Source organism: Podarcis filfolensis (assembly GCF_964270895.1).
Source record: "Podarcis filfolensis genome assembly, chromosome: 2".
In the NCBI taxonomy this organism is placed as follows: Eukaryota; Metazoa; Chordata; class Lepidosauria; order Squamata; family Lacertidae; genus Podarcis; species Podarcis filfolensis.
Genome location: NC_139605.1, coordinates 20,248,606 through 20,268,736, shown reverse-complemented (window position 1 = coordinate 20,268,736; position 20,131 = coordinate 20,248,606). Strand labels below are relative to the sequence as shown.

General features: G+C 45.9%; 1 protein-coding gene across 5 annotated transcripts in view; it reads right to left on the bottom strand.

The window, feature by feature from the left end:
* Positions 1–20,131, bottom strand: part of LOC310756402 (laminin subunit beta-1-like) — a 73,964-nt gene that overhangs the window by 14,853 nt on the left and 38,980 nt on the right. For all 5 annotated transcript variants that reach the window (XM_083600291.1, XM_083600289.1, XM_083600293.1 and 2 more), the window contains 10 exons: positions 19,982–20,103; positions 14,390–14,510; positions 13,212–13,404; positions 10,694–10,837; positions 8,810–9,041; positions 7,740–7,903; positions 4,495–4,719; positions 3,067–3,281; positions 2,861–2,957; positions 1,110–1,488 (listed from right to left, as the gene is read on the bottom strand). In XM_083600291.1, the coding sequence (XP_083456417.1) occupies positions 1,110–1,488; positions 2,861–2,957; positions 3,067–3,281; positions 4,495–4,719; positions 7,740–7,903; positions 8,810–9,041; positions 10,694–10,837; positions 13,212–13,404; positions 14,390–14,510; positions 19,982–20,103 (1,892 nt within the window). The remainder of the gene's footprint in view (positions 1–1,109; positions 1,489–2,860; positions 2,958–3,066; positions 3,282–4,494; positions 4,720–7,739; positions 7,904–8,809; positions 9,042–10,693; positions 10,838–13,211; positions 13,405–14,389; positions 14,511–19,981; positions 20,104–20,131) is intronic.

Sequence of the window (20,131 nt, the reverse complement as noted above, 5' to 3'; positions counted from 1 at the left end):
CGACACTCGGGTCCCTTCTAGCTCTACATTTCCATGATTCCGTGATTCTATAACTTCTAGCTCCTTTATCCCCACATCCCAAATTAAGATGTCCAGGAGTGGATGCTTGTTAATCGGTTTTTCAGTCTGGATGTACCCACAGAGGAAAAACTTGAAGCACAAACTGGCATGCACAAACTGAATAAAAAAACCAGATCATTTCACGCTTAACAAATTGTTAAGCGTGTAAGGACAAAAGAAGTAATTATAATTTATAAGTTTTCATGTTATTTTATTTTGTGAAAGCAACTGGAAAAAATATTATGTTGGGAAGATCTCACACAGGTGAAGGCAAGCAGTGGGGAGGAGGGGGGGTTAGGTTGAATTTGGGAAATAAAATAATATATGAGACAGCAAAGGATATAATAGATTCTTATAGAACAGTAATATATTGTAACCAGAATAGAAGTTCAAAAGGGGAAGTAAATGTATTTTTAGTATTTTCATTATCGTAATAGTTATTATTATTTCTTATTGGTAAAAGGCAATGTTAACTCAGACTTCTTTGTTTTGCTGTCTGTATAATTTTCTTAAAACAACAACAGCCCAACCTCTCTCACCACCAAAGAAACACAAATGAACTGCACGAGCAACGCTGACACCAAACCCTGCATACATTAAGCAAAATAGAAACATCGCCACCCCCACCCCCCATGTCTCAACAAATGAAACTGATTTGGAAAAATGTTACATGGAAAAAATACGAGAGACATTACACATACTTCTGTAAAACAAGAAAATCTTTAATACAGTGGTACCTCGGGTTACATATGCTTCAGGTTACATATGCCTCAGGTTACAGACTCCGCTAACCCAGAAATAGTGCTTCAGGTTAAGAACTTTGCTTCAGGATGAGAACAGAAATTGTGCTCCGGCAGTGTGGCAGCAGCAGGAGGTCCCACTGGCTAAAGTGGTGCTTCAGGTTAAGAACAGTTTCAGGTTAAGAACGGACCTCCGGAACGAATTAAGTACGTAACCAGAGGTATCACTGTAATAATAATAATAAAAACCAACAACAGACCATTCCCCCTTTTTCTGCTTTCCTCCAATTCTACCTCACGTCTCCTTACCTGGTATCTTCCAGAAGGGCACTGAGCTGCCGCAACAGGGGAGTGCTTGGACTGCTGCCGTCCCCAAGGAGCCGCTCGACGTCACCCAGCCTGTCCTCCAGGTTGCGCATGCGGCTGCTGCTGGCCGCAGGGATGGGCCCCCCTTCCTTCAGGGCCTCCACTGTGCCCTGCAGCCTCCGCAGCTGTTCCCAGAGCTGTGCCAGAACCGCGTCCCACTGGCCGAAGCAAGGGTGGCAGGGGGAGCAACGGGGGAAGTTCTGCTGGAAGCCCCGCCGGCACTGGTCGCAGCGCGGCCCCGTGAAGCCACCTCGGCACGGGCAGTGCCCCGTGAGACGGTCACACTGCAGGCTCTCAGACCCCGTGGGGTCACACTCACAAGCTGCAGGGGGCAAAAAGCAGAGGTCATTCCCCAAGCAAGCTTTGGCTTTAGTTTGTTTACATACCATTTCATTCCGAACCAGTACAAAAGCCAGTTGCACCACATTGAAACACAGTGGTACCTCGGGTTACATACGCTTCAGGTTACATAAGCTTCAGGTTACACACTCCGCTAACCCAGAAATAGTGCTTCAGGTCAAGAACTTTGCTTCAGGATAAGAACAAAAATCGGGCTCCGGCGGCCCGGCGGCAGCAGGAGGCCCCATTAGCTAAAGCGGTGCTTCAGGTTAAGAACAGTTTCAGGTTAAGAACGGACCTCCGGAACGAATTAAGTACTTTAACCCGAGGTACCACTGTATAAGCACGCACCATTGAAACACACCTTACAAAACATTACAGAAAGACAGTACGAGTGGACTCTCCGTGCCCTTGCCACAGCAAAAAGACCGATACTGATGAACTGGAAAAATAACAACGCGGCTCCCTACTGTGATTTTATTGGTGATTTTATTGGTGTTAGCTGCCCTGAGCCCGGCTCTGGCTGGGGAGGGCGGGGTATAAATAAAAATTCATTATTATTATTATTATTATTATTATTATTATTATTATTATTATTATTATATTCCACAATTGGATTGAAGACTTCTATAAACTCGCAACGTATGTACAACTTGCATATAAACGCAGACTTGCCGCGGGCAAATTCAATGATATTTGGAATCCATTCCTCCAAAAACTGTAATAGGTGAAGATCTGGTGACGTACAATAACAAGCTTGTAAAATATATAGGTTTTTTTGGGGGGGCCCTCATTTTCCCTTCTACACGGGTTCTGTTTCTCTTTTTCTTTCTCTTTCTTTTATTTACATCTCACCATGTTTAGTGGACATATAACTGTGTACGTTTTGAACTTTTGATAAAGATGTTTAAAACACACACACATGATAGAACCATCACTCTAAAACAACGCAGCAATCGTAATAGTTCAATATGCTAAAGACACACAGCCCACATGTGTTTTTGTGGGAAGACGGGCAAAAGCAGTTATCCCATAACTCACTTGCAAAGAAGGATCAGCTTGCACAGTTGCCTACCGGTCAATAGGCCAGGGGAGCCATTTCTTTAGGGCCAACAATATTGGGGCACCCACCATTAGCAGAATAGCACAGGGTGCTCAAGTAAGGCATTGTCAGAGAACCTGAGCTTGTAATGCCAGGAGGTGGGGAAACTCATCCAGATCCCCTAACCCTCATAGGCCAAATTTGACAGGTGGGTGGGGTTAGCCATCTGTCAATCACCTGACCTCACAATGCAGCGCTCACACACAATGTTTGGAGCGGAAGATTCTCGCTTGCACTGCGCACTCGTACTCACCTAGACATTCCCGTTCCGGATCCCCCCAGTGATCTTCTTGACAGTGGGAGCAAACGCGGCCCCCAAAGCCCGGCTGGCAGTGGCACTGCCCTGTGAACTGAAGAAAGGGAAAGGTGAGGTGGTGGTAGGGCTGGAATACTGGTGCACGAGCCGCCCAGGTGCCTCCCCCTCTTAGGCTAACGCTCTCGAGAGCTTGGCCACTTTACCATGTTGCAGTCCGACCGTAATGAATGGGCAGGGTCACAGTTGCACGGCTGACACCCCACGTCACTGCCGAAGCCCCAGAAGTTGGGGGCGCACCTGTCACAGTTCTTATCTACCACGTTGGGGCGGCAGGGGCAATTGCCTGTAGTTCGATCGCAGTGGCAGATGCCTTTGGAGCAGTGCGAGGGCAGTGTGCCTTGCTCGTTGCAGGTACAGCCTTGGGAAAAGAGAATTAATGCTGCCAGCATTTTCAAATGTACACAATTTCCCCCCCATACATTCAATCAATGTTTCGCCGTCTTCTCTAAACGTATGTTCTTATTGTTCTCTTATTCTACGTGTTAAGTCTGCAAGCTGCGCATATTCTGTCAGCTTAATTTGCCGTTCTTCTTTAGTTGGGACCTCGCTCGTTTCCCATTTTTGGGCTAACGAAACACAGGCTGCAGTAGTAGCATACATAAATAACCTTTTCTGACACCTGGGAATTTCAGTCTGAATTATCCCCAACAAAAAGAACTCTGGTTTTTTGGGTGAAAGTACTTTTAAACATTTTTTCAATTCATTATGGATCATTTCCCGGTACTCTTTTACCCTTTTACAAGCCTACCACATGTGAAAGAACATTCCCTCAACCTCTTTGCATCTCCAGCACTTATCTGATTCAGTCTTATACATCTTAGCAAGCCTAGGTAAAGGTAAAGGGGCCCCTGACCATTAGGTCCAGTCACGGACGACTCTGGGGTTGCGGCGCTCATCTCGCTTTATTGGCCGAGGAAGCCGGCGTACAGCTTCCGGGTCATGTGGCCAGCATGACTAAGCCGCTTCTGGCGAACCAGAGCAGCGCACGGAAACGCCATTTACCTTCCCACCGGAGCGGTACCTATTTATCTACTTGCACTTTGACGTGCTTTCGAACTGCTAGGTTGGCAGGAGCAGGAACCGAGCAACGGGAGCTCACCCCGTCATGGAGATTCGAACCGCCGACCTTCTGATCGGCAAGTCCTAGGCTCTGTGGTTTAACCCACAGCGCCACCCACGTCCCCTTAGCAAGCCTACTTGGTGTTAAATACCACCTGTAAATCATTTTCAGGTAGTTCTCCTTCAAAGAATAACATTTTCAATTTCCATCAACCCTGCTCATCTTCACTAGCAAACTCTTATTTGTTCTCTGTTCTCCAGCATCTTGCTGCCGCTGTCTTCACTACCAACCCCAACATTTGTTGCCTAAAGTGACCACCTCGCTCTACCTAATGAACAGGGTCAGCCCTGTTCCATGGACTACAGATCTACTCAAGCCTGCCATACCCTCCTTCCTCTAGCCTTCATGGGCCCCCCAGCCACAACAAAGCCTGCCAAACACCACCTCTCATTCTCAAATCACAAGTTCCTCCCAGTCATCCTCACAATCTAGGCCCAGCCACCCTACTCACGTCGGCAGCTACGCTGGAAGGCATTGCCGTAGTACCCAGGCTGGCACTCAGAACAGTGGGGCCCACCAGTGTGGTAAAGGCAGCGAAGGCATTGGCCGCTGTGTGGATCACAGGCTTCGGGGTCGCTGGGGTCAATGTTGTTGTTGCACTGGCAGGGGCGGCAGGCTCCACCTTCCTGCTCAGGGGCTCCAAAATAGCCAGGCGAGCAGTGGTCACACCGTGGTCCTGCCAGACACATGGGACATTATTGAGGGGTGGGAGAAGAATATGTAGACCGTCACTGCAGTCAAACCAACAATACACGCTTTTTTAGATGGGCACATGAAGGGGTTGTGGCTCACAGAGCTTTTGCAAGAGAGAACTTGGTGCGATCACTTCCTTTGTTTACCTTGGCAGGAAGCTGTAGCCCTACATACCGTATTTTTCGCTCAATAACACGCACCTGACCATAACACGCACATCGTTTTTAGAGGAGGAAAACAAGGGAAAAAACATTCTGAATGAAACAGTGGATGTATCATTTTTGTGCTTCATGCTGTGGCCACAGACATGTGATCTGATGGTGAATTTGGGGTGACCCAATGCAAAAATCCTGAGAATCCCTGTGGATCCATGCTTTGTAACCACGTTTTTGCACCATTGCAGCCCCAGGCAACAGTGGGTGTGTGATTTGGGGGGGGGGGCAGGCTGTAGCCATGGACATGCTATGTGCTCTGATGGTGAATTTGGGGTGACCCAATGCAAAGATCCTGAGGATCCATGTTTTGTAACCACGTTTTTGCACCATTGCAGCCCCAGGCAACAGTGGGTGCGTGATTTGGGGGGGGGGCAGGCTGTAGCCATGGACATGCTATGTGATCTGATGGTGAATTTGGGGTGACCCAATGCAAAGATCCTGAGGATCCATGTGGATCCATGCTTTTTAACCACATTTTAAGTGGGGAAGGAAGGAAAAATACAGAATGGACAAGGAGCACGAGAGGGGTGTGCAGAGAAGCAGCTGGCTAAGAATGCAGGAGAGGGGTATAACGGGAGGGAGGAAAGGAAGGTAAAAGTTTTCCCTCACCTACCCACCCAAGCCAGCCAGCTCTCTCTCTCTCTCTCTCTCTCTCTCTCTCTCTCTCTCTCCCTCCTGCATGTTTTCAGCAGCACCGGAGCACAGAGACGACACTCTGCTTTCCCCTCTGCTTGCCTGGAGGGGAGGGGCTTTCCCTGCTCTTTGTTCCGTTTGAGCAAACACAGCAAGGAAACAGAGGCGGGTGGGCAGTAAGACCCTGAGGCAGAATGCAGGAAAGCAGCCACTTCCTCTTTTCAGGTTTCCCTTCTCCGAGACGCGCGATTTGATTTTTGCCTGATTTTTTTTGCCATTTGGCTCCAGGGACCACACATTCGCTCAATAACACGCACAGACATTTCCCCTTCCTTTTTAGGAGAAAAAAATCTGCGTGTTATAGAGGGAAAAATACGGTATTTCCTTCCTGCCTGGGCAGCCCTTTCTTTCCTCACCACGCTTCCAAGCTGACCAAACGTACGTGTCTGAGCTCTGCAGCTCAGACACCATTTCGGAACTTGCATTTTGTACTTTTGTAACTTAGATCATAGTTATAAACCTGCCTTCATTTTGCTTCTGTAACTGCCGCTTCAAGAGCTGGATTATGTAAGTAAATGCTACTTTTATTTCTTCACAAAAGAAAGTGTGATTGTTGTTTTTAAGGGGAAGGAAAGGGGTGACAGTATTCCTTAAAGCATTCTGAATTATTGTTTCTAGAAGGTTAAATCAACCTCGTTTTAGCAAACGATGGCACTCCGCTGATTTCACTCACATGAGCAAGGAAGGGCAGTAACTAAACAATATATCCTCTCCTAGTGCCAAAATCCATTCCTACAGAACACACAATTACTTAGTGATGGCCATTTCTCCTCTTTTCTCACTATGGCCCAATGGGAAGTAGAACTCTGTTGAACTGTTTTCGCCGACTTTTATCACAACAACTAGAAAGGTTGTTGCCAGGTCAGAAAAATTGGGAGCTCCTTCACCTCCTTTTGTGTAACTCTTCACAATCAACCAATTCTATTGTGTTTCTGGTAAAGGGTAGAGGTGGGTCTGGGAAGGGCAGGCCCATGGAGATGCTAGAATTCAAGGCAAGAAGGAATACTGTACTGCTAGTTAGGTTCAGGGGCTCAGTGGTGCATGTGTTTACATGTGCAGAGAATCAAGAGAAGGGGAGATCGATCCAGGCTGCACAACTTACAACCCACCAAGCTGAATGCAGTCAACTAGTCTGGGCTACCACCCAGGAGGACTCCCCTGCTCAGCGCCTGAAGGCCCCAGTCCTGCCACTCACCACCTGGCCCAGGGCGGGGCCTGACAGGCCTATAAGAACTGCCGCTGTGGCTACCACCCAGGAGGACTCCCCTGCTCGGCGCCTGAAGGCCCCGGTCTTGCCACTCAACACCTGGCCCAGGGCAGGACCTGATGGGCTCTATAAAGGACTGCTGCTGCTGCTGCTGGGCAGAGAGGGCTCCGTTTTGTTTTGTTTTTAGTTTAAATTGCTGTTATTTTTTACCTATGTCATTTTAAACTGTGATATTAATGCTGTATTCTTAAGTTTTAGATTTTGATTTATGTGGAAATTGTTTCCCACTTGGTTGTGTATTTTTTTGATGTGGGTTATTTATTGTTTATGACTTTTGTAATTACGTAAATCTTGTTATGCTGTAAGATGCCTTGAGCATTGTTTTTTAACTGTGGAAAGGTGGCATACAAATAAAAAATGATGATGATGAGTCACAAACATGAAAGCCTATCAGGGACTCGGTAAATTCACTGGTTGTGCCACCAGCCTAACATGTGGAATGCCCATCACCTAGCAGATTATGAAACCTGGGCGGAGGGTGTTCTTTTTTCTGTAAGTCATTGGTTGAACAGGTCATTAATAGCAGGATCATAAGACTGAGTCAGCACATTAGTCTGTCTAGCTCAGTACTGTTTACTCTGACTGGCAGAAGTTCTGCAGAGTTTCAGGCAGGGGTGTTTCACAGCCCTATGTGGAAATGTCAGGGGTCGAACCCGGGACCTTCTGCATGCAAAGAAGATGCTGTGCAATTGAGTCACGGCCCTTCATGGAGCACAGCGGCAGTCTGAAAGGGCAGTGGAGGTGTGCTAGAGGACAGTCTTGCAGAGGCTGTGTCCTCAAAATGGCAACTTATATAACTGCATCCCTTGCCCTTTCGATACGCCTTACCTGTATAGCCTGGAGCACAAAGGCAAACAATCTGATTGGTTTCCCTGTCGGTATGGCAGGAGATGCCGTGATAGTGCCGGGACCCCGGATACCCAGGGCAAGGGCAGGGACGGCACTGTTGCCCTGAGCCCAAGATGGGGTCTCCATAGTAACCATCCAAGCACCTGTGATGGGGTAAAAAAAGGGAAACAGAGGCAGTAAGAGCAACCGTTGGTTGTTGTTGTTGTTGTTATTAGTAGTAGTAATTTATTACATGCCCCTCAACTTAATGTCCAGCAATTAAAAACGCAATATTAAAAATAATTCAAAACTACTTACAACCACAAAAGTAGGGTGGGTCCTAAAAATAGGCACCTCATATGTCAAATTATCACCTGTTCTTCCTGGCCACTCTTCATCACAGCTGGTTTTGCCCCAATATAAGCCTTATTAGTATAATCTGATGCTCCATCCCACAGTTTAGCCTGTTCACAATATACTCCCGGCCTAAGGCCTTTCAATCCTTCTCACAGTGTCTCTCTCCTCCAGTAATCTTCCCGTGGAATCTCCCTGTTTCCTCCTAAAACAAGCTAACAGTGCCTGCTCTAATCTCTTCCTTGAAGGCTGGTATCAGGGGACCAAGCTGTGCTGCATGATTCAGAAAAAAATGTATCTCCTCTCTGCCTCTTTCTTTCTTTCTTTCTTTCTTTCTTTCTCTCTCTCTCTCTCTCTCTCTCTCTCTCTCTCTCTCTCTGTGTGTGTGTGTGTGTGTGTGTGTGTCTGGGCAGAACATCCATGTTTGAGATGGAAAAATGTGGGAATAGGGGCTGTTTGACTCTGACAAAAAAAGACAGTTGTCTTTTTTCCAACCTTCTGCAATGAAACTAAGGGGAATATTTAGTGTTTCTTGTCAATCACCAGCACCAATCTTCCTAAGGAAAGGGACTCTGTCAGTCGATGCTTGTCCACCCACTCCCATCCCATTTTCCAAACAAGAGTCGCCCAGTCATAATGAAATCAGCCCTCTACACTGCAACATTTTATTGCAGTTGGGATCCCGTCACATTTTCCCACGAATCCCACATGCGTACCTCTCACAATGGCGGCCAGCCGTGTAATCGCGGCACTGGTGGCAGGCCCCCGTGTGCAAGTCGCACGCCTCCGAGTGCCCGTTGCAGTGGCAAGGCCGGCAGGTTGGGAAGCCCCACTGGCCTGGTGGGCACTGGTCGCACTGGCGTCCGATGGCACCATGTTGGCACCGGCACTGCCCGCTTACTGGTTCGCAGATCCTGGAGACTGAGCCTTCGGGGGAACAGGCGCAGGCTGTGGGGACAAGGGCCAGTGCTTTCAGCGTGACAGGTGAGGGCGCATTAACCATTAGAAATTATAGCACAGTTCTCTGGAAAGTCCCTAATATAGAGATGGCGCCCAATTTCCTGGCACAGGTATTTTCAGAGAGTTCAACGTGGCAGCTATTGCCAAATCCACAAGACAGGAAGCTCTTCCAAAACACAGCTCCTTAACCTCTAGTAGTAACCACCCAGGCTAACAGGCTGAAAGGATGATAGGGGTGGGTGGCAGCAACGTTAAGTGGGTCTAGCAGTGGTCATGTTGACCTAGGACCCAGAATCCCTGGGTTCAAATCCTCACACAGACCCGGGCGGGGGCGGGGGAGGGAGACACTAGAGAGTATTGTGGCAATTTAAAGATTAACAATTTCTAGGTACTGGACAAGACCTTTGATTGTTTCTGCTGCAAGAGACTAATATGACAAGGCTGCCCGTTCGGAAATATTTACCTCACAGGGTGGCTCTTAGGGTAAAATTGGAGAGGAAAAGAGAACCATGCAGGCCGCCCTGAGCTCCTTGGAGAAAAGTTGGGATAATAATAATAATAATAATAATAATAATAATAATAATAATAATAATATGAAGATGGTTACTTAATCCCATCTCCTCATCCCAATCTGAAGAGGTTCTCCTTTTTTGAACGGACTATACATTTGAGAGCAACTCAAATTCACACCATGCTTTTGAAGCACTATGATAAACATTCCTGCCTTTCGTTAAAGAATCCTGGGAGCTGTAGTTTGTTATGGGAGCTGAGAGCTGTGAGGAGACCCCACCTCCATTCCCCTCACGGAGCTACAATTCCCAGACTGGTTCAACAATCAAGGAGCTTGGGAATTGTTGCTGCTCTGTGAGGGAAATAGGGAGGGTCTCCTCACGACTCTCGGCAGCCTTTACATTTCCCACAATTCTTTGGGGGAAGTCGTGACTGCTTAAAAGTGGTATCATCGATGTAGGGTTCGGATGTGGCTTAAGTTAGTCAGGTTTAACCACTGCCTGGAGCTGTAGGAGCTTGAATAATACCTAAATATATAATAACGATAATCCCAAAGAAGAGAATCTGCTCCAGTCCAGTTCTGTTGCTCAACTGAGGCCTCTTTGACTGGATGGGGCCTCTCAAGCCACAGAGAATCTGTTCTGGAGCTTAGCACTTGGTCACTGGGGAGCTGAAACTGCTTTTGTAAAGGTAGCTGGTTCCTCAAGGGGATCTAACTCAGGGGTGCTATCTCTGGGTGGCGCCTAGTCAGAGCAGGATCTCCTTCCCTCCTGTGTCAGGATCCCATTTGCTACTCTGAGGATCAGTAATATACATAGCTGTCAACCTTCCCTTTTTTGGCGGGAAATTCCCTTATTCCAGCACCTTTTCCGGCTGCTTCCCACTGCTATCCCGGGTTGCTAGATATCCCATAGACTGTCCCCAGGACAGGTGAGGCTGCTGATCCCTTATTTTCGAGGCTGCTGATCCCTTATTTTCAAATCTGAAAGTTGACAGCTATGGCAATATAGCCCAGCCACAGGTTTTTCCCCTCCACTCTCAGTGAAAACTAGGCTTAATCAACAGTTGAGGAAAAGACAAGGATGACCATGAGGGAGGCAGTACATGCAGGCCCTGCCTTGATTACTCACGGCTGCAGCCGTAGGGTCCGAATCCGTAGGTGCCCGGGACACACTGGTCACAGCGCCGACCCATCACGTTGGGCTTACACTGGCATTGCCCTCCCAGTTTGTGGCAAACACTGCTGGTGGAGCCCTGGGGATCACACTGGCAGGCTGAAGGCGGAAGAAACCACAACGGTTAGGGAAGTAAGCTAGGCAGGGGGAAAGACGAGAGGCAATCGCCTCCCCACCCCAGGGCCAAGGAGACTGGGGAGAGGGACAAGTGGAGATGCGCTCCAACACACTGAACACAAGCACATCACTCTAGAGCGGATGCACGCGAGCATGCGAGGAATATTCCTGCTTGTAGTAATGTGGTAAAATGCAAGTTCATAGTTTGAGGCCGCAGGTGGTGAAATCGTGCAGGTTACAGTCCAGAACATCCATCAGACAGACAGATGCCGCCCAAATCCTGAGAACCTCAGCTTTCGTTATCTTTAACATTAGCATGTTTCTAGGCCCCATGGTTGTAGTCAGAGATACCTGGAAATATTTCACAACAGTGCTAAAAGCTTGTAAAACATATACAGCTTGAAGAATGGGAAAGGTTGTGGAATGAAAGGATAAAATTTACAGCCTGTAATGCTTTGAAAGAGAATATGATGAAAATGATGTATAGATGGTATATTACACAAGTGAAATTAGCTAAAATGGATAAGACAAATAATAAATGTTGGAAATGTAAAGAAAAAGAAGGAACATTTTATCAGATGTGGTGGGAATGTAAAAAAGTAAAGAACTTCTGGGAAATGATATATAGTGAGATGAAAAAGATGTTGAAATATACATTCTTAAAAAAAACAGAAGCATTTTTACTTGGTATTATAGGTCAAGACATTAATAGGCAAGATGTTAAATTGTTTTTATATGCAACAACTGCAGCAAGAGTATTGTTAGCCCAGAAATGGAAACAAGAAGAAATTCCGACGAAAGAAGAATGGCAGACGAAATTAATGGACTATGCAGAATTGGACAAGATGACAGGAAGGATTCGAAACCTGCGGGACCAAAGATTTACAGAAGGTTGGAAGAAGTATATGAATTATTTGAAGAGCAACTGTAATCAACAAATTACGCTAGTAGGACTACAAGAAGTTTTGTAAGGAGAAATATACGAAGTGTTACAAAGTAGAAAAAGATAGATATTGGTTATGAGTTTTAAATGTAATAGGGAAGATAAGAAATGCATACTGAGAGATTAGATTGGAAAATTTTCAGACAGGATTGATAGAAGATGTAAAAGTATGTTTAATGATACGTTGAAAATGATACGTTAAAAAAATTAATAAAAAATTATATATATATTTTTAAAAGCTTGTAAAATAGATGCGCTGCACAATTCCTGCTGCAGAATTATTATTTTTTTGGGGGGGAGAGTTGTTTACCTCTGAACTGTAGATTCCTCTTCTCATGTTTCCCCATTCTTTTTACATAAAGGTGAGTTAAATCTGAGGAACTCTCCTCTCCCATACCAAAGCTGGGTTTGCTGATTCTAGGCAGCACCTCACCAACATTTGGGCCTTTAATTTCCACAACTTTGGCTTAGGAACATAGAAGGCTGCCTTACAGTGAGTCAGACTATCGGTTCATCTATCTCAGTACTGTCTACACTGGCTGGCAAATGCTGTAGATTGAATCTGGGATCTTCTGCGTGTAAAGCAGACGCTCAGCCATTGAACCCTTCTACAAACCATTGTCCTAGGCCCTGGCCGCAAACTGAACCACCTAGTTCAAGAAGGCTGCAGCTATGCACTAGCAGCCTCTCAAAATCTGGGGGCAGAGAAATGGGACCATTTCATCACCATCATTTTTTCCCCAAAGGGAGGATAAATTACTCAACAATTTGTTGCAGGTGGGGCTCACCATTAGCAGCAGGACAGCTGCTTCCTTTTTTCTTAAGCTGCTTTAAGGGCGCTGCACTGTGGTCTAAACCACAGAGCCTAGGGCTTGCCGATCAGAAGGTCAGCGGTTCGAATCCCCACAACGGGGTGAGCTCCCGTTGCTCAGTCCCAGCTCCTGTCAACCTAGCAGTCCAAAAGCACGCCAGTGCAAGTAGATAAATAGGTACCACTCCGGCGGGAAGATAAACGGCGTTTCCCTGCGTTGCTCTGGTTCGCCAGAAGCGGCTTAATCATGCTGGCCACATGACCCAGAAGCTGTACGCCGGCTCCCTCAACAATAAAGCGAGATGAGCGCCGCAACCCCAGAGTTGTCTGCAACTGGACCTAATGGTCAGGGGTCCCTTTACCTTTACCTTTAAGTAGTAGCAGCAGCAGCAGCAACAACAACATGAATAACCTGTCCGCCATTTTGCATCCCCCCAATACCTGAGACCTGGAGTCATTCCAGGACTTTGTGTGTTGGTGGAAATGGCAACCACCAGCACACACAAACACAGACAAACACACACAAACAAACACAATGGTAGAGACTAGAGAAAAGTATGCAAAGTGGCTTTCTTTCTCAGGCGTAAGAAAGAATCACTCACGCATAGCCCCATCATGCATCAGGGCAGAGATGCTGCACAGCAGGCGGGCACAGGTCTCAGCCAGGTCGGGCATGGTGGCCATACGGAAAACCTCTAGGCAGGTGTAGCGCTCCAACGCTTCCCGGCGCTCCACCGCTGCAGGACTGCTACCATGGAGCCCGGGCAGCTCTGTCACACGGGGCAGAAGGACCAGCTGTAGCAAGGAGGGAGAGATGTCAGGAAAAGTCTGGCCTGGTTGGGACAAGGACTGAAGCTGGCCCAGCTGCTTATGTAGCACACAAGAGGGGAGAAATCTACCTCAGAACGTGCTGAGACGCATTCACAGAAAGACTCTGGCAGCTTCTGCATAATCTCTTTTACCTGAGTGGGGCTGGACATTGGCACATCACTGTTTTTTGAGTGTGTGTGTGTGTGAAGATTTAAACTTCTATACAACCCCCAAAGGCCCCATCTAGCAAACTATCTCAAAGTTCTGGACAACGCTAAATACCGATGGGCATTTTCCAGGGCCCGCTTTAACGCTCTCCCTTCAGCTCTTCTAGAGGGAAGATACAATAAAATACCGATCGAACAAAGATTATGTCCCAGTAACAGCAATGAAATTGAAACCATTGGGCATGTCATCTTATAGTGCCCATTATATCGAGACTCAAGAAAAGAGCTGATCGAACCGATTCTGAGGTAAATACCTCGTAGTACAGACGACACCTATATCAGACACCTCTTAGCTGACAAAGAGCCCGAAATTAACAGGCCCGTGGCAAAGTACTGTTACATTGCAACAAGAATAAGACGAGCAATGATGTCAACAACGGAGTTCAAATTGTAAACATCGAAGGAACGATAATAAACAGTAGCGACACCTGAATTGAATTTTTAAAACTTTAAAAGTCGAAACCTGGTCATAAATATAAGCACCAATTCTGTGAATTGGCCATATTTCTACTGTTATTTGTAGCACAATACTACTTTTAATGTCATATTTTTATAAATTGCTTCCTGGTCACTGACCGTATTAAAGATATTTGATTTGATTTGATTTGTGCTGAGACGCATTCACAGAAAGACTCTGGCAGCTTCTGCAGAATCTCTTTTACTTGAGTGGGGCTGGACATTGGCACGTCACTGTTTTTTGAGTGTGTGTGTGTGTGAAGATTTAAAACCTGGTTCTTTCTCACCGAGTCAACGAGGATGAAGGCTGCAGGATGGCGCTGTGCCACCCCTGCCCGCTGGAATCGCACGGTGATCTCATAATGGTTCCTGGGCTCGAAACAGAAGGGCCGTGGCAGGAGCACATACCTGGGGAGAGGGAAGACAAAGGTGAGAGACGGGGAAAGGCGGAGAACACACAAGGGGTAAGACTAGGCGCAAGAGGGTTGAGGAACCCAGCTCATAAAATGCAGGTGTTTGCAGACTTGGAGAGGGTTGCTGGGATCGTTCTCAGCTGCCTTGAGGAGAAAAATGTGGCTCACTTTCAAAGTTTGATGCTGCGGACCTGGCACACCCACCAGCCTCTGCCATGCAAATTGTGCCTGGATCACATGTGAGACCCACATCCACATCATCATCATCATCATCTTCTATTATTTGTACCTCGCCCATCTGGCAGGGTTTCCCCAGCCACTCTGGGTGGCTTCCAACAGAGATTAAAAATACATTAAAACACCAGTCATTAAAAACTTCCCTAAACAGGGCTGCCTTCAGATGTCTTCTAAACGTCAGATACAGTGGTACCTCAGGTTACAGATGCTTCAGGTTATGTGATTTTGGGTTGCGCACCACGCCAAACCCGTAAGTACCAGAATGGGTTACTTCTGGGTTTCAGTGCTTGCGCATGCGCAGAAGCACTAAATCGTGCTTTCCGCATGCTCAGAAGCGCCGAATTGCGACCCGCGCGTGTGCAGATGCGGCACTGCAGGTTGCGAACGGTGCAGGTTGCGAACGTGCCTCCCACATGGATCATGTTTGCAACCCGAGGTTCCACTGTAGTTGTTTATTTTTTTGACATCTGATGGGAGGGCATTCCACAAGGAGGGCGCCACTACCAAGAAGGCCCTCTGCCTGGTTCCCTGTAACTTCGCTTCTCGCAGTAAGAGAACCACTAGAAGGCCCTCGGAGCTGGACCTCAGTGTCCAGGCTGAACGATGGGGGTGGAGATGCTCCTTCTGGTATGCGGGCCGAGACACAGTACATTTGCATCACACTTCCCCCCCACCATGGAACTTCAAGCATACTGGGCTGAGGCGGTTTAGGGCCTTGCACTTGGCCTTGCATGCATAACAGAATCTCATCGCCCCCAGCCATGACAAGGATACTCCCTGAGGATGATGGGCGCTGTAGTCCAAAACATCTGGAAGGCACTAGATTGGTGCAGGCTGCCTTAGCCCTTCAGAAGAGACTGACAGCAGCATTCCTGCGCCATTAGAGGGGACTAGAGAGGCAGCTGGCAGATCAAGGAAGGAGAGAGTCGGAGCAGGTAGACGAAAGAGAAGCAAAACACAAGATGAAGAGAGGGGCTGGTGGCTGTTATTTATAGCCTCACTATGTATATTAATTAAATGTCCTCTATATATAATATTAGAAGTTAGAAGTTAGTTACAGAGTGGGTTGCTTACTGAGACAACTGTTGGTGCAATTCTTAAAATATATATATTAAAGAACAACTCATGGGCATAGCCAAGAGGGGGCGAGGGGTAGCTGCCCCCCCCGCAAAATCAATAAAAATCAATTCGAATCTGAAGTTCTGCCCTCCGAAAAAAGCCTGCCTCCCCCAACAACAACAATACAAAATAATAACCTAACAACAAATTCTTTTCCAAGCAAGCCCCTTTCTTAACAGTTATGGCAAGCCCAATAAAAATAATTGAATAATAATTAAATAAAGCAACAAAACATGCAATGCTCATTCGAGCCTCTGATAGTTAAGATTACCGATTAGGAGGGCCACTTTGAATGAAACCCTACTTAGCCATGAAATTGTAAAAGGGTTATAATTACTTTCCCCCTGCTTACTACTCTGAAGTTCCTTAAACTTTCACTAGCCTCATTCAAATTTACCTTCTTTTCCCCATATTTAACCCATAGTATCTTGGTCATTTTACTCAAAGTGGGCATTTCCCACATATACCATTCTGTAAAATGTGGGATTTCTCTGCCACCCCCAATATTTTGTTTATAGAGTCTTGCTTTGTGCCATTCTTTAAAAAATATTGGCAAGGCTTTTGAGGTTTTTTGTGTGCTCTCTGCCTCTGCCACGAGTCTAAATTATAAATTTTACCTCATCTTTTTATCTGAACCTGAATAACTGTCTCTGCCGGAGCATAACAATAACCAGCCAACCTCTAATAGCTGTCGGGAGGGGGGGGGGCCCTTTGCCTGCAGACTGCAGTGGGTCTGCTTTGTTCCGCTGCCTTAGATAATCTTTTTCGGACAGAACAATGAGAGCCGCTTCTTTCATTTCACCAACCTGCCTGCCAGCGATAAAAGAGGGTGGCAACGATTCAAACCATCAAACTGCTTCAGGGGAAACACTTGTATGCCCCATTTCCTTCCTTCCTTTTCTTTTTAAAACCCAGGAAATGTTCCGAACCATTAACGAAGAGGGAGAACGAATTTCAAAGAAGATGAAAGGGGATCTTGAAAAGGGCTGGATGAGGAGTAGCCTTTCAGATTTGGGGGCTGAGGGTTTTTTGTTTTCTTGCTCCCCCCCCTCCCCCAATAGGGCTGCTAGAATACAAATGTGGCAGCCTTGGAAAGAAACAGGTTCTGAGCTTCTGAAATTGCACAGGCCTGTCAGATAAGAAGTTCGTCTCTTGTCATAATTTGTTTGCCTATTTGTTAACGTCTTATCCCAGCCTTCCTCAATAATAATAATAATAATAATAATAATAATAATAATAATAATTTATTATTTGTACCCTGCCCATCTGGCTGGGTTTCCCCAGCCACTCTGGGCGGCTTCCACAGAAACCAAAAATACACTAAAATGTCACACATTAAAAACTTCCCTGAACACGGCTGCCTTAAGATGTCTTCTGAATGTCTGGAGAATTGATAGTAAGAAAGGGGGGGGGGGATGGAAAATGAAGACTTATGAAGAGGTGAAAGAATTTGTTTATGATTGGTTGCACTACTACCAGATTAGTGAAATGTTTAAAAAAGATTGCAAAATGTGTGGATATGAAGGAAAAGAATCAAAATTTCAAATAGAGGTATTGAATAATGAGTATAAAAATTTTCTAAAATGTATAGAATGTTGTTGGAATGGCATACAAAAGATGAAGAGGTGAAATCAGTAATGATACATTGGGCCAGAGATTTTGGTTATAATATACAATATGATGATTGGACGAAATTATGGAATGAAAAGTTAAAATTCACGGCGTGTACCGCGTTGAAGGAAAATGTAATGAAAATGGTATATAGATGGTACATAACGCCAGTTAAATTAGCTAAAATGTATAAAACATGTAATAAGTGTTGGAAATGTAAAGAAAAAGAAGGAGCTTTCTATCATATGTGGTGGGAGTGCAAAAAGGTGAAAGGCTTCTGGGAAATGATATACAGTGGTACCTCGCAAGACGAATGCCTCGCAAGACGAAAAACGCGCAAGACGAAAGGGTTTTTTGTTTTTTGCGTTGCTTCGCAAGACGATTTTCCCTATGGGCTTGCTTCGCAAGATGAAAACGTCTTGCGAGTTTGCTTCCTTTTTCTTAAAGCCGTTAATACCCAGCGAATCCGCGCTCCGCAAGACGAAAAAATCGCTAGACGACACAACTCGCGGAATGAATTAATTTCGTCTTGCGAGGCACCACTGTATAAGGAATTGAAAAAGATGTTGAGATATACATTTGTTAGAAAACCAGAAGCCTTCTTACTAGGATTGGTAGGTAATGAAATTAATAGAAAAGATTGTAAACTTTTCCAATACGCTGTAACAGCTGCAAGAATACTTCTGGCGCAAAGATGGAAGCAGGAAGAAATTCCAACAGTGGAAGAATGGAGAATGAAACTGACTGAATATGCGGAATTGGATAAACTGACTGGGAAGATTCGATACCAGAAAGACCAAAAGTTTATCGAAGACTGGGGGAAATTTACAGATTATCTGAAAAGCATATGTGATGCACAGACAACGCTTGTTGGTTTTGAAGAGTCTCTGTAAAAAATTAAGAAATATTGTAAAAAAGAAAGTAGGAGAAAGGGAGAGGAATGGTTAAAGGCAATAATAAGTTCAGAAATGCGTTAACAATAGAAATGAGGTACCACTGTACTACTTCTCTACAGATAATACAAAACAAAGAGCGGCAAAGTTAAAAGAAATAATAACATGGCAAAAAAAATAAACAAAACGAAAAACACCGAAAAGCCAGAGGATAGGAAATCCTACATAAAACGGTTAGATCCCCAAAATACAACATGCTATGTACTTGCGTGAATGAAACTGGTTATTAGTTATAATAATGTAATACAAATAGACAGACAATAGCAGCCTCCAAAAAGGAAACTCCAGCATAAGAACCTTGGAATGAGATCAGAGAACGGAATAGTTAATTGTGCTGTTTCTGTTGCATCTTGTAGTACCAAAAGCCACCAGTACGTGTAGAGGGCCCATAGCCAAACCAAAATACCAGCTATTTCCTAACCACAAACCCATGAGCTCTCCAGTTAATTATGGTAAAGACTCAGTCAATCCATCAGCAAATACTCAGATAACAGAAAAACCACGTGCTCTGTCAGTTGTGCCAAAGCGCTGCCTGAAACGATCAGGATGTTGAAACAATAAGTATGATTTATTTCTTACAGCTGTAACGTAGAAACTACAAGTGTACTTGCACTAGTGCTAGTGTTTTGTAATTTTTGTGTGTGTTTTGTGTCTGTAAAGGGACCCCTGACCATTAGGTCCAGTCGTGACCGACTCTGGGGTTGCGGCGCTCTTCTCGCTTTATTGGCCGAGGGAGCCGGCGTACAGCTTCCAGGTCATGTGGTCAGCATGACTAAGCCACTTTTGGCAAACCAGAGCAGCACACGGAAACGCCGTTTACCTTCCCGCCGGAGCACTACCTATTTATCTACTTGCACTTGGATGTGCTTTCGAACTGCTAGCTTGGCAGGAGCAGGGACCGAGCAACGGGAGCTCACCCCGTCGCGGGGATTCAAACCGCTGGCTTTCTGATTGGCAAGTCCTAGGCTCTGTGGTTTAACCCACAGCACCACCCGCGTCCCGTTTTGTGTCTGTGCAGAAGAGTAAATCTTCACTGTTCACGGGCCTGTAGGAAAAGCAAACACCTGCAGATAAAACTCTTTATAAGCCTGCTAAACAGATATATAGATACACACACACACCTGCATATGCAATTTTATCTAGCCTCTCATGTTACATTTTCAGGGAAAAGGCTAAGCAAGCTGCAAAGCAAAATACACTTCTGGCTCCTGGCTCCTGTTCTGGGAACAAAGTGACTGCAGAGAATACAGTAATTGGCCAACCCCATTTTAGGCTGTCAGCCACACATTATTTTTATAACCCAAGAACCTGAAGTGGTTATTAGTGACTCGAGACATGTAATAAAAACCAGCAATAGCAGACTCCAGTGTGGTAAACAATTTGGAATTGATTTTTTTTTTAAAAGGAGGACATAATCCACGAGGACTTGATTTCCAATAAAACTTCTCACTGACATGCTGTGGGTCTCTCTTGAGTCAAGGAAGCTCCGTCCCCACACTGTGCCCAGTGGGGCTGCTTCTCCCCCCCCTCCTCCTCTCATTCTTACCTGGAACTATGGGGCAGGCTCTCCCGATACATCTGCTCCGAGGGCAGCACGTTGCCGCAGCGAGGGCTCATGGGTAACGCCCGCGAGCTGACGCTGACGACAGCTTCCCAATCCTCTGTGGACTGAGAAGGAGACACAGCAGGTTTAAAG